The sequence below is a fragment of the Helianthus annuus genome, chromosome 2 (genome assembly GCF_002127325.2).
Source record: "Helianthus annuus cultivar XRQ/B chromosome 2, HanXRQr2.0-SUNRISE, whole genome shotgun sequence".
NCBI lineage: Eukaryota > Viridiplantae > Streptophyta > Magnoliopsida > Asterales > Asteraceae > Helianthus > Helianthus annuus.
In genome coordinates this window covers 120,034,809-120,051,328 of record NC_035434.2, presented here as the reverse complement: position 1 = coordinate 120,051,328, position 16,520 = coordinate 120,034,809, and the positions used below count along the sequence as shown (strand labels likewise).

At 37.2% G+C, this 16,520-nt stretch overlaps 1 protein-coding gene across 1 annotated transcript; it reads right to left on the bottom strand.

The window, feature by feature from the left end:
• Positions 1 to 7,704: 7,704 nt before the first annotated feature.
• On the bottom strand, positions 7,705 to 16,271 carry LOC110921684 (vacuolar-processing enzyme gamma-isozyme). Its single transcript, XM_022166040.2, has 9 exons — positions 16,029 to 16,271; positions 9,798 to 9,962; positions 9,559 to 9,715; positions 9,400 to 9,485; positions 9,116 to 9,315; positions 8,927 to 8,975; positions 8,598 to 8,807; positions 8,168 to 8,374; positions 7,705 to 8,092 (listed from the first exon to the last, which is right to left on the bottom strand). The coding sequence occupies exons 1-9, from the start codon at positions 16,221 to 16,223 to the stop codon at positions 7,910 to 7,912; spliced, it is 1,452 nt and encodes a 483-aa protein (XP_022021732.1). The 5' UTR covers positions 16,224 to 16,271; the 3' UTR covers positions 7,705 to 7,909.
• Between the last annotated feature and the right edge of the window lie 249 nt (positions 16,272 to 16,520).

Below are 16,520 nucleotides of genomic sequence, written 5' to 3'. Positions count from 1 at the left end.
TCTTTGAGTCTTGGTCTCCTTCTCGTGTTCTTGTCGTGTTCAAACTCGGTTTGCATCTCCGGTTGGATTCCGCACAACCGGGTGTGTTTGTATACAAGGATTAGGCGACTAGATCCTCCACTAGCCGGACCTACAATGGTATCAGAGCCGTGGCTCTTTTCCTTGTTTAAAACCGGGTTTTTGTTCAAGTCTTGGGTTAGTTTTCGTCAGATCTGGAAAACTAACAGTCGCTGTGTTCTTGATGATCTTATCATCTTCATATTTCGAAAGATAAAGTTCATCATTCGAAGGATCATCTAAGAACCTCGATAGATCAAAATAGTATTTCGAAGGATCATCTTTTCCAGTCAACTGATTCGAAAGGTCAAACCTGATTTTGAAAGGTCATCACAACAGAATCGATAGATCATCTATTTGTTCGAAGGGTCGTCTTCACAGTTAAACAACTTCGAAGGGTCATTGTTTTGTTTTTCGAAGGATCAAGCTAAAATTCGAAGGGTCATTTTTGTTTGTCGAAAGATCAAGCAACAATTCGAAGGGTCATCTCAACAGTGTCTCTCAAAGTTGTTGTTGACCTGTTTGCTTCGAAAGATATATTTGAAAGACATCTGTTGGTTGTTGTGCACCGCCTTGAAGTAACAAATAATTTTGTTGTTTGTTGGTTGGTGATCACCGCCCAAGGCACCAACAAAGTGTCCAATAAGCTTTGTTGTTTTGTTGATTATGTTCACTGCCAAGGATCACGGCCCAAGGCACCGACCCAAGATAACAAATTAATTTTGTTGATTGTTTGTTTGTATTCACGGCCCAAGGCACCGCCTCCCACAAGAAACTAAATAATTTTCAAAAGCCCACTTTCTGTTTGAGTGTTGTGCACCGCCCTAATAGTCCACTAACTTTTGGTTGTTTGTTGTCTGGGTTCTCGGCCCAAGGCACCGCCCCAAGTGACCAATTAATACGAAGAGGGACCTCCATGTGCTTAAATTAAGTATCATTGAGTGCACCGCCCAAGACACCAAATAAATTTGGTCGGTTGTTGTTGGGTTCACGGGCTAAGGCACCGCCCACAAGAAAACAAATAATTCTTGTTTGTTGTTGGTACTCACTGCCCAAGAAAACAAAGACTTTTTGTTGGTTATTGTTTGTGTTCACCGCCTAAAGGACCAAATCAGTAATTGTTGTTCGTGTTCACCGCCAAGTGACCAATTATTGTTCGTGTTCAACAGTAATTGTTGTGATCTAAAATTTCAAAGGGTCATCATTTGCACCGCCCACTTTAACTAATCAGATATATTGAAAGATATTTGTTGTTGGTTGTTTAGGTTCACTGCCCAAGGCACCGTCCCACGTTTAGAAAATCAACTTACGAAAGATCATCTTTCGAGACCGGTTTGGTGTTTGTCTTTCGTGTGATCTTTCGGTTGATCCTTCGATAATTTGATCCTTCGTCGATTTGATATAGAATTTAGTTTTCTTATCAAAGATGAATCAGAGTTGGTGGGGAACTCCAGCTCCAGACAGTCAATGGGATCCATCCGCGTGGACTACAACATCCTTGGCTCCGCAATCATCTGATACGCAATCATCTGCTTCTCAATCTGCAACAGATTTCAAGACTGCTTGGATGCAGGCTATTGCCCCACCTTCAGCTGCCATGATATCTGCAAATCAGTGGGCATCAGTTACCAATCAAAGGCAAAGTGAACCGAAAATAACAACAGATTGGTTTGACAATCCAATACAAGCTCTTGTAAAGCCGGCTCCAACCACAGACTTGTATGGAAATCCATTACCCCCATTTGGTTTACAACACCATCGTTCTACTGTAGAACCATCATCTCTTGATCCAAAGAACAGTAGTCAGACAAAATCGGCGTTGTATGCTGAAATTGTCAAAGATGCAAGCAATGGTGAATCCTCGGGAAATGATGACAGTTCTGAACATGACAGAAGTTCAGATGAAGATGTCTCAACTTCAGTTGAGGGTGATACAACTTCAAGTTCAAGTTCGAGCGAGGATGGATCTAAATGTGAATCATCAAGGGAGGTTATTAATTCTGATGCAGAAAGGCCAACACCTGAGAGTGATTCCAGTCAGGTATGTGATTCTAAACCTGATTCTATTTCTGCTGTTGTTGAATGTGCTAAGTGTTTAGAATATGCAGAAAAGGAGAGTTTGTTTGAAATCACACAGAAACACAATCAAGAATTGATTGTGGACCTTTCTAAAGCAACCGAAGCTAATTTATTTTTAACCAGAAATGAAAAGGAATTTAAAGAAACAATTGCGTCATTAAAATATGATGTTTCTGAATTACAAAAGGCTGTTTTGCGGAAACAACATGCTAATAATAATCTTATTGACACAATTGAAAAACAAATGGTAGAGTTAGCAACAGCTCGATGTGAATGTGAGACAATCAAGCAGAAATTGGAAAGCTATTCCAATTCCCGCTTTGTATTGGATCACATCATTGATGTTCAAAGGAAAAAGGGGGATACCAAATGTATTGGTTACAAATCATGTCCTCCCCCAATGAATCACAATTATTCCAAATTGCCTAATGACGAGGATATGCCCCGTTTTGAACCTACTGTGCCACTCGGTCCAGATGACTTTGCAGCAGGCCTCGGGTTCACAACTGGTACATCATCCTCGGGGCAATCAGAATCTGAGAACGTGACAGATACATCGTGTGTTAAGGAACAGAGTCCTCCCATTATTGAGGATGCTGATTCTTCGGACGATGAATCTGAAGAAATTGTGAAGCAACAGTCTGACTCGGTTACAACAGATATTCCTATCGAGAATCACATTCTGTGTGATCCACCAGTGAAACCGAGTAAGACTGAAAAGTCAAAGGCAATGGAATCCCTTGTAGTTAGCCCTGAAGGGAATAACTTGTTGTATACGCTCAAAGGAGATAGCAAGATCTACTCTGACAAAGATTTTTCAATCAAAAATGTAAATCAAGATTTAATTGAGAAAATTTTTGAAGGACGAACTGATAAGTTTTTGGGAAACAAAGGTAACAAAGTGACGGTCACTCAATGTGAACCAATTCCGTGTGAGCTAATTAGAAAACAATACGGAAACCAAAAACTGCCAGTTGAGCGAAAACAACAAGTGAATTCTGGAAAGGGTAAGGGCCAGGTACAAGAAAAGAGGGCTCAAAACAAGAATGCTCAAGCACCAAAGGCTCAGCAGCCTAAGACTGAACAACCAAGGGTTCAACAACCTAAAGTTGAGCAGTCTAAGGCTCCTCAACCTAAGGCTGCACAACCTAAAATTCAACAATCTAAGGTTGAGCAACCTAAGGTTCAAAGGGTGCAAAACAAAAGAGCTCCAGCTAAGAAAAGAGAACAGAAAGTGAACTTTGTTGGATCAAAGGGTACGGACAAACTTGAAACATTTCAAAATAAATCTAACATTGATTTTGTAAAACAAGTTAGAATTTTAAAACGAAATGATCAGAACAATTATACCCAACACACCAATGGATGTGACTTAGGTCCAAGCACATCTAGATCACAAAGTTCAGTATCTGGTTCTTCGTCTGGTCATCAACACGTTTCTCCGAGGTTTGTAGAGCGGAGAATGTGTTTTGAATGTGGTACAATTGGACATATAATTCGAAATTGTCCATATCTTCATAAGTTGAAAGCAAAGGTTGATGATCCCCGTGAACAAAATCATGCCGCCCAAGAGAATAGAAAAGGCAAACAGGGCGAAAACAAGAAAAAGGATCGGAAGATAAACTTCGTGAAATCAAGAGGAACTGATAAAATTGATACTTTCAAAAGCAAATCCAATAAGGATTTTGTTAAACAAAGTAAAATTTTGAAAAGAAACAGTCAAAACAACTATACACAACACACAAACGGTTGTGATGTAGGACCAAGTACCTCAAGATCACGAAGTTCATCATCCAGCTATTACAATTATGATACTCCGAGGTTTGTTGAGCGGAGATCATGCTTTGAATGCTGTGAGTATGGACACATCAGTAAGAATTGTCCATATCTCACCAAGAGAAAGTCAAAAATTGATGCACCCCATGGTAACATTTACCATAAAAGATCTGTTTCACCAAAACAGGACCCTCGTCTTGTTAAACAACGAGAAAAGAAACAGAAAAAGAAACAAAGAAAAGAAGTTGAAAAGGCTTTGAAACCGGAGGTTATCCAAACAAAATCTATTAAATCAGATGTTAAACATGAAAAAACAGAAAGAGATTTGGATACCAAAACCGGTAACTGTTTCAGGGGGAGCTGCATCAATTCCGAATCATCGGGAAATGGATGTTACAATTCTCGATGATGACGGACGACCCAAGTCTGTGAAGGCTTGGGTCCCCCTCTCCAACTAATCTCTGAATGAGTGTGCAGGATGTTCCAGGAGGAACTATTGATAGTTTTAGGATTGTTGATAGTGGAGCGTCCATGCACAAGATTGGCGACATAAGGATCCGAAATATTGATATATCTAGGAGAATATTGTTGCCATTGATGGAGAGAGAGGAAAGAAAAAGAAAAGAAGAAGGAGATGTTGGTGAAAGAATGTGGTTGTATGAAGTTGCAAAATTCGACCAAATGAAGAACATGCCAAAAGTTGGTTGTTATGGTTTTTGATCGGGTCTTCAGGAAAGAATACAAGGAAATGTGTGCAGAAGCCTGGGCATGGATTGAACATCCGCACACCATTTCTGAAAGAGAAAGTCAAAGACCTTCGCTGGTGCAGTATGAAAGACCAGCCGGACCCGGAGGTTTATGATCTTGTTGCTGTCAAGAGATTTCTCAGTAGCTGCAGATTCGACCTTGAAGTCCACACCGGGTGGATATCAAGTTTGGGAGAGCACTCAGATTCCTTGCAATGCATGAAACAGTTGCAGGATACGGTTTTGAATTTCTAAATCTCTCCTATGCTTGTCGATATTTAAGCTGCTTTATGAATTATCATCTCATACGGCACTCTTTGACCTGACACATTGATCTAGAATATCGTCTCACACGTGATTGTTTCTCTATGAAACTTGTCAATGTTGTCATGGTCCGCACCGCTTACCGACGTGCCAACTCATTTTTCCAAAATTCGATAAATCATTTCTGATTAAAATTAATTTTGGAAAACGGCATTGAGGTAAAACACGAGTCAAAACCAACATCGGAAAATCATTTTTGTAAATATTTTTGTGTTTTAAATTTATCTTAGTTTATTGATTTTAGGGGGAGTAAATCCAAAAATCTGAAAATCCAAAAACATCGAAAAATTTCAAAAACACAAAAACAATAGAAAAACAAAAATGAGTTTCCTGGCGAGCAAAAGAGAAAATGATAGTACATCAGTGGTCTATCCAAACCTCTTTAAACCTTAAATGAAAAACGATAAGCAGCTCTATATAAGATGTATCGGTAGGCTCACAATCATTTTAAAGTGTGCAGGGTGATATAAATCTTAATCGACTGAAGACCAGGTGGGAACCATTCATTGGCATATGGTCTTAGTACCGAAATTTCGTTTGAGAGATTGCCGAGGTTCTGAGATATTCGGTCTTTATGCTGCTTATCATCTGGGTATCATGGTTGTATCTTTTACCGAAAAATAATGGGGACGCAAGTCTAGATCTTCCATGATACTATACATACGTGTACATATTACATACTGCATTCGACCTCAATAAGTGATAAACAATCACATGTCCAAATCAAATAAGTGATAAAATATCACATTTATCCGGGTGTCAAGTTCGTCTCTCTGCTGTACGGAAGTACTGACCTGTTCACGGACTTGCACCTGTGCCCTCATGCATATGAAAATCAAGTTCCTCATCAATAAGTGATTCTATCACAAAGGGCTTGTTTTCAAATCAAAAATAAGTGAGAATCTCACATCATATACGGTCAAACAGATGATAATCGGTATACTCACCGGTAAGATGAACCCTCGTGCATACCTTGATACGGGAATGTGTCGTGATGTGGATGAACACCGGTCGGTAAGTATAAATCATACCTTAACGTATCCCCTCGCCATGATTACATCTGATAAGTTGAGCTTAAGTGGACAACAATACCGATAATTGTTATAGGATGCTTATCTTAATGTTAACTAACTGAACAACAAGAGCACTTTGGCATGACCGTACACTGATATGATTCTCTTACCCTCGAAACTCGCAAAAAGAATGTCTGTATATATTTATTTACTGCTTTCAGTATTTACAGTTAGAAAAGTCAAAAATACCAAAAAGATTTTAGGTGTGTTTTAATATAAACTTTATAAAAGCCAAAAAGATTTTATTTCCAATTTATTTTCGATCGTACGATGTTGGAACTCGAGTCTTCGTTGCCTGAAACCTGAACGAAAACCGAATTGACTAAATCTTCATAAACGGTCGAAATTTGCATGTTTTGAAAGTTGAAATCTGAAATTGATAAATTTAAAAAAAAAAAAAAACTTTCAAACTGTCGGACAGTGTTTGATGGTGACATGGTCATCCGTGTGTCACTTGTTTATGATTAACTATATTCCAAGCAGTTGTTCTCATTACGCGTTTAGATTTCTTGCATGTGCAGATTCTAAAGGCTAGGTGAACATGGTCGATGACAAAGCTTTGGAATGAAGACACGACATGAAGGCACTCAAATGATGAAGATGATCGAGTTGCCGCTGACCATCATCAACACCACAAGGATCTCAAGCATTAATGATCAAGTCAGTCACGAGCATAACTCAAGGGGGAGCTTATGTTAAGGGGGAGTTTGTCAACACACTCTCTACATGAAACGGGGAGTTGGTTGATACACTCTCTGCTTTCAAGACGTGAAGACTTTGAATATCCTCCGACATGGAAGACATGGAAGATGAACCTCCCAAGTAGCGTCCAAGGGGGAGTTTGTTGATACATATTATGTGGACGCGACTTGACTCGGTTCGGTTCGACTCGGTTCAGTTCGACCCGGTTAGGTTCGGCTCAAGCCCAATGTCACGACATTCCTCCGTCGTGCGTCCCAGAGCTCGACACGTGAAGCACGGAGCGCCGCGAGCCGGTTCCCGCTGCCACATCATCATGACATCATCATGATGATGTCATGATGATGTCACTTGTTGTCTAATATGTTACAATTCTCATTTTTGAGAATTCATGTACGTACATGTACATGAATTTTGGGCCAATCAAATTGTTTGGGCTTCATCTCCATTGGGCCGAACACTTAACCAATAGCACAAATGTAGGTCAAATATAAGAAGTGATTTCGGTGGTGCACAAGGGGTGGTGGACACAGACAGACAAAAGAACATACATACACACTGAAGAGAGGGAAAGGGTCGAACAAGACAGAACATATACCCGAGTGTTCTAGTGAGAGTTTGCAAAAGATTATTTTGTAAACATTGATTTGTAACCGTTTCAAGTATTAATACATTGGTGTTAATCTTTGAGTCTTGGTCTCCTTCTCGTGTTCTTGTCGTGTTCAAACTCGGTTTGCATCTCCGGTTGGATTCCGCACAACCGGGTGTGTTTGTATACAAGGATTAGGCGACTAGATCCTCCACTAGCCGGACCTACAAGAGATTTAATTTAGGCTCAAGCTCTACAGAGCTTGGCTCGTTTCAAGTTTTTACTCGAGCCGATCTTGAGCAGCTCGTGAGCCGCTCGGCTTGTTTGCAGTTTTAAAGCTCATGGTTAAAGACAATTTGGGTGCATGGTCACTTTTTTTTCTTATTGAAACACTGCAACTGATTTCTAATAAACATGTGTAGGTACATATATAACTGAATATAGCTACATAGGATGATGTACATGTAAATATATGAAGCTATATACAGCTGACGACTAACAACAGATGTATGATATGTGGTGAATTTAAGCATACGGGTCGATTAATCTCCAAAGAATCAAGAACATTATGCGGTGAAACCGCTGCTAAGTGAACTCCAAGGATTTGAGGGGAAGGTGGTGCACGCTTGTGATGATGCAGCAGCCATCTGGTCGTTTGTGACTCCAGCGTTGCACAAATTCGCAATGGCTCGCATGTGTTTCATGCCGTATTGTGATAAGGACCCACAATGCGTCTCAAACGTCCTCACCTATATATAGATGAGCATGAAATGTAAGAAAATTTCATCCTATACCAAACGAGAATGGCGGATTTAGAGGCTTACAAATGTTTTAAGGCAGGTCCAGTCATCAACTAGAGGTTTCCCGGCAGATCGAACAGTGTTTATCACCTCGACACCCTTCTCCAATCCAAACAAAACCTTGCCAATGAGCTGTATACTGCTGTCTACGTGCATTCTATGAGACATGGCTTCCATAAACCTTTTCTGAGCTTCGGTTTTCATATCAGAACCTTCTGGAGCCTTCCGGTACTGTCACATAATAGATAAATGTAGAGGTGTCAATACGCAATCAAGCGGGTTGGGTATTGGGTCAAAAAACAATCTTGAAGTGTGGGTCAGACGGGTAGGCTCGATCTGCAAACTTTTTTTGTTATATCTTTTATCCTGAATTTTATAATGGGCTGAAAACTTTGTGATTTATGATGTGAATAATGAAGAGGGAAGGAAAGAGCAAGGTTTCGGTTAGAGAAACCTTATGCCAGAAATGTAACAGATCAGCATCGCGCTGGTTAACAGCTTCCGGTGATTGAAATAGGGAGTTTTCTTCATTAAAAGTGAAATTTTCGTTCGCAGGGTTTGTACCAATATACAGGTAAAGACTATCTGTGCTAAGTGGCAAGTCACCGTATTGCATCACATGGGATCCGCGATAATAGTGGTTATTTGAGGTTCTCTCCTTAACCTGCAAAAATTAAGTAACTGTAACAGTGAACGCGATAATATATATATTGTGTAATTACGATGGAGGTGAACGATCCATATCTACACGTGAGAAACACTAGAAAAATCTGTAGTTCTTACCAGTTTATACTGCTGCTTGATAGTTTCTGTTTGCAGGTTGTGTACATCACTGTAAGCAGAAATATAATATAACCAATTAAAAATCAATAGAATAAGAGTATGATGTGTTCAAAGAAGACTGTTATTAATAAAGTATTTTTTTTTTAACTTCCTAAACTAGTTAAAGGGTATTATAGTAATTTAACATACCAATCTTCCATCCAAGCAACACTATACAAGTCACCTATACATGTGTCATACTCGAGGGGCGGTCTAGGATACTTCCCAGGGCAATAAGTGCCCCAACTGTCCTCGTTTGGGCCAGCGGCTGTGGTTGCATAAATATTTAAACCTTGAGGAAGAAGACCCTCAAATATACTTCCAGAGTCACAGGCTTCAAGGTAAAACACCTGGAGATAAGATATATCAAGTCCGATATCAACATCACTATACTAATAGCATACGATAGTACACTGTATCGAATAAAGAAATACCAAGCTTTTGAATGTTCCGGAAGCATGCTTTTGTTTCAAGGCCTCATTAAGATCATTTGCATACAGGTAAGGTTTTGTTGGCATCCCTGAAAACATTTACAAAATTACCATAAAAGTAACAATATAGTTATTTCAGTTTTAAAGGAGTTAGTCACTAACCAAGCACACCAGGACCACCATGGTCAGAGTAGTAAATGAAAATGCGGTCATTTGGACCGCTATCCACAACCTTCCCGCTTCCACCTTTGACTTTAGTTTTATCCCCGAGCAAAACAGCAATAAAGTTGTCGACATTCACATCATCCCCAGTGTAATCCTGTTTCAAGTGATTTGTAAGATTTAAAAAGTTGTTGATTTGGTTAAAGTCAATGTTCAAGATTCAACAATGAAGCGTTTACCTTTGGGACTCCATGATACACATCAACACCTTCTGGGCTGTTGATAATGATTCCTTGTCTGGGATTATACCGATTATACGCGATGTCATCGTACATGAAAACAACAATGTGTTCCTCCTTGAGACCACCCGTTTTCAAGATCTGATATGCATGGCATACATCTGCCTGTAGCAAACAAAGAATGGCATATCAATAAATTTAGCATAGTCAAGAACAGATGAAACCATGGATAATTGCTATATGTAATCATGAAATCACTAATTATAAATAACTAGTTTTTTTATATCGCGTGTTGCGGCGAAACCGAGCAAATGATAATGCAAAACAAACGTGATTTGAAAATAAAGCATGTTGTTTAGAAAGTCAAACCATTAGAAAGATTTAGTTTATCATCGTACCAAATAAAGACTTTATTTTGAGTACAACTTCCTTTTTAACAAGACTTATGACGGAATAACAGGGAAAGAAATCAAACACAAATACGTACTTAAGTTTTTTAGAAAAAAGTTATAAACGTAAATTATTTAAAAAGTATCAAATTAATCGATAAATTAATATATGTTCAAAAAAAGAAAAAAAAATCAATTATTAAAAAAAGGTAAAGAAAATATATTTTTAAAAAATATATTATTAAAAGTAAATATAATAATAAACTATTATAATATATTAACCGAATAAAATAATAAAAAACTATATAATACTATAAAAATAAAGTTACTATTCATCATCACTTGTCAACAATATATATATAATCAAGGCCGTCTCCGAAAATGAAAAAAAAAAAAAAAATTGGCCCTGTGCGAGATAAAAATTTGGGCCCTATTTGCAAAACCCTTGATTCGATGTTCCAAAAAATTCCTGCACCGATGATGATGATATCTTGGTTAACCCTCAATTTCGCCCTTAAACAAAACCCTTTACGTCGATGATGATTGTCTGGTCTGGTCAAACAGCGTCACAGCAAACACAACGTCTGATGGTCTTCTTTTCCCGCACAGTCGCACAATGCCCAGCACCCTCTAATGGGTTGATTTGAAATATGTTTGTTTATTAACCTGAGCCTATTAAACTGTTATACTAAAGCAGACCCATTTCAATTGGGTTTATTCATTTCTTGTGCACACACCCATACAATAGTTCATTTAAACACAGGCCCATTTAAACTTAATAAACGAGCCCTGTAACACTTAAACACATGCCTAATAGTTTTGGGGTTCTTGCACTGGAAATCGTTTCAGGAAGGAGTAATATGAAATATCGGCCAACTGAAGAATCTATTTGTCTTGTTGATTGGGTAAAAGCGCTTTGACTGAAACTACAGTTTATATTATCCTACCCACAAATCCCAGTTAACTCACAATCTTATTATCATTATATTTCTTCCATTCTTAAGGCTGTTTCTCTAAAACAAAAAGAGGAATTTGATGGACTTGGTGGATCCAAGACTGGATTCTGATTTCAACAAAAGGAGAGTTTGATGGACTTGGTGGATCCAAGACTAGTTCATTAACACAGTCCCATTTAAACTTAATAAACAGGCCCTGTAGCATTTTAACACAGGCCTAATATTTTTTTTATAAAAACATACATAATTTTTTAAATATATATATAAAAAAAGAAATTTTTTGGGCCATATATTGGTTTGGGCCCTGTGCACAGGCCCATTCTGCACTTGGCCATAGACGGCCCTGTATATAATATTTGTTAAAAATAATATAACATCTTACCATGCAAGTTACAAATAATTTATTTCTTACATCCTACCTTTTGTAAGTCTTCTCGTCGTAACATCTATCAAGTACACTTCTCATAACCGGACCAGACTAGACAGTTAGACCAGAGACCGGTTACATAACCGGCTGGTCGAACCTATTTAAACCGCCTCCATATGAACCTGCCAACCAATAAATACGACCGGCTTGTGGGACCCTATTTCAACATTTTTTTTTAATTTTTCCGTTCATATTTTCATTTACTACTCCATTGTTTGTTTATTCCTGCCTTGTATTAGTGATATATCTAATTTTTAATATTTAGTGATAATTTTTAAAAAGTCAAAATAAAATTAATCATTCATATTCAAAACGAAGTCTCTAAGAGGATCTCCTACGGATATGAATGGACAAGCTAGAACACCAATGTGGCCGGATGATCCATTATGTAATTATGTGACACATTTGATACATGATTACGAATGCACAATTATGACCCTAGCTTCTTTCATTCTGTTGGTAATTTTAGTGATTATTGACTTCTTAGGTAATATTGAATTAACTCGTTGAATAAACATTTTCGTTATAACTTAATTGAGTTAGGTGATGAAAGAATAGCGGACTCGATTATCGTAACGAATTTGGGTGTGGAATCAGGTCTGGGCCTAGTTAATTTCTTTATTGATATTGGGCTTAATTGAAGTATAATATTAAGGGCATGTTTGGCTAAGCTTATTTAAGTCAAAAAGGATTTATGAGAAAAGTACTTTTGGGAAAAGGACTTTTTGAAAAGGAGTTTTTAAAAAAAGTGTTTGGATTAGCTTATGGGGTGGAAAAAGCCAATAAGTCAATAAGTTGTTTTTTTTAAAAGTGTTTGGCTTAGCTTATTGATGTAAAATGACTAAAAGAGGCATTCTTTCATAAGGGATGTTAAAAAATAAGGGGTATATTGGTAATTTGTTGTTTGAAAAGCTATAAGCTGATCAAGAAGTCACAATCTCTTAACTTTTCAAAAACTCCTTTTCCTTCATATCAAAAAGTCATTTTAAAAAACACTTTTCCATTTGCCAAATACTAAAAACTGCTTATTGGCTTTTTGATAACTCAATAAGCCAATAAGTTGGTTGGAAAAGCTTAGCCAAACATACCCTAAGTTATTTATAATGGGCCTAGGCCATTGCCCGGCCATTCACATCAGGTGTGAATGTGATACTGTGATCTCCATTTAATTTGAAAAGATCAATTCCTTAATTTTTTGAGATTCTTCATCATCATAATCCTCGGTAAATCCCACCAATAGCAAAGTTAAGGTATGGTCCAAGGAGGGTAAGATGTAGACAACCTTACCTCTATCCCGTAAGGTACGGTCCGAGGAAGGTAGATGTAGACAGCCTTACCTTTACCCCGTAGGAATAGAAAGACTGCTTCCAGTGAGACCGCCAGCTCGATGGTAGTTTTGCATCAAGCCGTGGACATAAGGCACATAACACTCGACAATTAAGACAAAGACCAATTAGTGCATGTCTTTCCTTGTCTTTCGGCTATCAATATTACCACATGATGCATGATTAACCATCTCCCTATTTTAACATTATTTTTTGAGACTGTGATCTCCATTTAATTTGAAAAAAATCAATTCCCTCTAATTTTAATATTAGATGTATGGGGAGTATAACTGATCCAAGAGTTTTGAGATTTGAGGATATTTTCAAAAACCGCAAGAAAGACACACACGGGTTTATTCACAAAAATCAATTGATATGGTATTTCATTATTCTCAAAAATCACAATCCTGTTTTTGTTAAAATTGAGTTTAATCTGTTTGAACTTTTGACAATATCGATCAAATAGTTCGTTCTAATAGTTCTTATACGACTCTCAGTTTAATCCAAGCAACATCTTTTGATTCACTGTGGTCTCTTCAATCAACCAACAAAGAACGAACTATTTGACATGACTACTGGTGAATATGCAAACGACATGATAAGCAAATTTACGAAGTTGGAGAAATTTGAAGGGCAAGCTTTTAAGCGCTGGAGAAAGAAGATGCACTTCCTGTTAACCACACTGACGTTCTAAGTACACTGATGCTTGAAGAAGGGAAAAACGAAATCCTGGATCAACAGAGGAAAAGGTTGAAGTGGGAAAATGATGATTATATATGTAGAGGGCATATATTGAATGGAATGTGATGAGTTGTTTGATACCAGTATATATTGAATGGAATGTGATGAGTTGTTTGATTTGTACCAGTATGCAGTGTCTGCCAAGGATATTTGAGATTCTCTTGAATCCAAGTATATGGCAAAGGATGCATCTAACAAAAGATTTCTGGTAAGTAATTTAAATTCCTACAACATGATTCTCTTGAATCCAAGTATATGGCAAAGGATGCATCTAACAAAAGATTTCTGGTAAGTAATTTAAATTCCTACAACATGGTTGATAATAGACCGGTTATGAAGCAATATAATGAATTATTGCACATATTGGGTCAATTCACTCAACACAATTTGTATATGGATGAGTCAATTTCCATTTCAAGTATCATTGATAAACTTCGTCCCACTGTGGAAAGATTTTAAAGACACCCTTAGACATCAAAAGGAAGAATTGACTTTGGTCAAATTGGGAAGACACATTCGGATCGCAGAATCTCTTCGGGTTCGAGAAGTTGATAAAAATAAGAGTAAAAGTGTCGTCGGTCAATCTTCAATAATATGGTGGAACATGAAGGGACATTGGGTAACTATAAGAAGTTCAAAGGCAAGAAACACAAGTTTGATCATGGTGACAACAAAAAGGCCAAAAAGATATGTTGGAGGTGCAACAAAGTGGGACACTTCAAAAAGGATTTTCGGGTGAAACTTCCGGGAAACAACAAAGGTTTGGTTGGAGTCGGTCCAAGTGGGTATTTTTTAATTGCTTAGTGTCAATCTAGTAATTTCACACAGACTTAACTAGAAATTTAACACGAGTTGATGATAAGGATCACATGAGTGCAAAAATTAAAATAAGTGGGACCAACTCTGTAATTATAAAGCCTTGGGACCAAGTATGCAGTATCTGCAAACCACATAGACCAACCAAACATTTAACTCAGTTTTAATATTAGATGTTGGTTATGGGGAGTATGACTGATCCGAGTTCTTTGGGATCTAAAGATATTCTAAAAAACCACAAGAAAGACACACACAAGTCGATTCTCAAAAATCAATTCATACGTATTTCATTATTCTCAAAAATCAAAATTCTATTATTGTCAAAATTGAGTTTAATCTCTTTGAACAATACCAATTAAATAGTTCATTCTGATAGTTCCAATATGACTCTCAATTTAATCCAAACAATATCTTTTGGTTCGGTGTGGTCTCTTCAATCAACAAGTTTTTCCCCTTTATACAGGATTTGCCCCTATATTTATATATTGTTTTATGTGATTATAACTATATACTTACTGAACATCTAAATAAAAATATATCTATATAGATTTTGCTAATCCTTTAAAGTGATTTTAAATTTCAAAATTTGTTTAGATATCGATGAATGTGTCCGAATGCAAACGGTGACGAGGTGATTGGGATCTCTATGTACAACCAATATTTTAAGAGGAATTAGCATGTAATAATCTCAACTAGAGGTTATCGGCCATTGACAGTCCCATCTTTAAATATTCTTCCCACTAGTCTCACCTTTCGCCTATTTTTCCTACACCGGTCTCCCCGTTAAAAAAAAAACTTAACGGAGTTAAGTTTTTTTCCAAATTACAAACAAATTTTTTAGGGTTTTTGATAAGAACGATGATACAAGTCCATTCATGTAAAACTTACCTCGAAATGGTGCTTCAAATGACTTGATTTTTGTTAATTGGAAATTTAAACACCCGAATTGAAGCGCGGTTTTCATCGTTTGGAGCACCGTTTTGAGGTAAGTTTTACATCAATGGACTCGTATCGTAGTTTGGAGGGTTTACGTTTCGAGTTTATTTTTTAGGTTTTTTTTTTTGGGGAGGGCCGAGGGTGGGTTTAGGTTTTTGGAGGGTGGGTGTGGGGGGTTTAGGATTTTTTTTTTTAAATGCTAGATTTACAATCAAAAAATGTTAAAAAAATTGGTGTGTTTTTAAGCATTTTTAACAGTTTTCGAGTTCTCACAATAAAAAGGAGTTTTTGCTTGAACCCTTCCCTCTGATAATTTTCTTTTGTAAAAAGTATTTTGAAAATGGACGTAAAAAGGAGTGTTTAAAGGATGAGTAGAATTGTTTTATGGCCATTTAAAAGGGTATTCGTCAGAGATAATTAAACATGAGGGGTTTGTGGCTGTTAATTTTATGTTTCTAGCGTTGCGGATGCTACTAGTCTTGATGAATTTAGTATCATCCTAGATCCGTATTCGTTAATATAATCAGAAAACTAATTCATAAACTTTAAAATATCTAATCAACAACAAACATGAAACAATGATGATAAATTATTCATAAATATCAAAACAAGCATTTAACTTGGGTTTTAGTAATGATCACCTGATGCCTGTAGTTCTCGTAACCATTAGAACCCGCGATCAAGATGGCCCATCTGGTCCCAATGGAGTCATCATCCGAGAAGTCAAGTTTTTCCGATGGCAAACGGATGATATCCTCAGCCAGTTCACCGTGGTTGACTACTGCAATTATTGAGAGAGTAAATAGAGTGATCAAGTAGCGATTCATCTTGACCATTGCCGGCCGAGAGATCAATATTATTCTTTAAATGTTTACTAGCAATGTTGTTTAGAGGTTTGATGCGTATATATAGATGCATGGACATACTGCTGAGAAATTATAGTGTGCCAGGCTAAATGTACAAAAAAGGTCAATGATATTTTACAAAGATATTTTAATTTTTAAATATGAAAATTATTGGAGGGGTTCTAACTTTAAAACAGATCACGCATTTCGTGCTTAGAAATAAAATATTTTTAACTTAAACATGTGTCACGTTTTATGTTTAAAACAAATCATCACATTTTGCATACA

Excerpts from the sequence above, each read along its gene's own strand:
- LOC110921684 (XM_022166040.2), bottom strand. The coding sequence starts at position 16,223 with ATGGTCAAGATGAATCGCTACTTGATCACTCTATTTACTCTCTCAATA. Across the intron at positions 9,963-16,028 it reads ACGAGAACTACAGGCATCAG|GCAGATGTATGCCATGCATA; the intron begins GTGATCATTACT and ends TGTTTGCTACAG. Across the intron at positions 9,316-9,399 it reads CCGGAACATTCAAAAGCTTG|GTGTTTTACCTTGAAGCCTG; the intron begins GTATTTCTTTAT and ends TCTTATCTCCAG.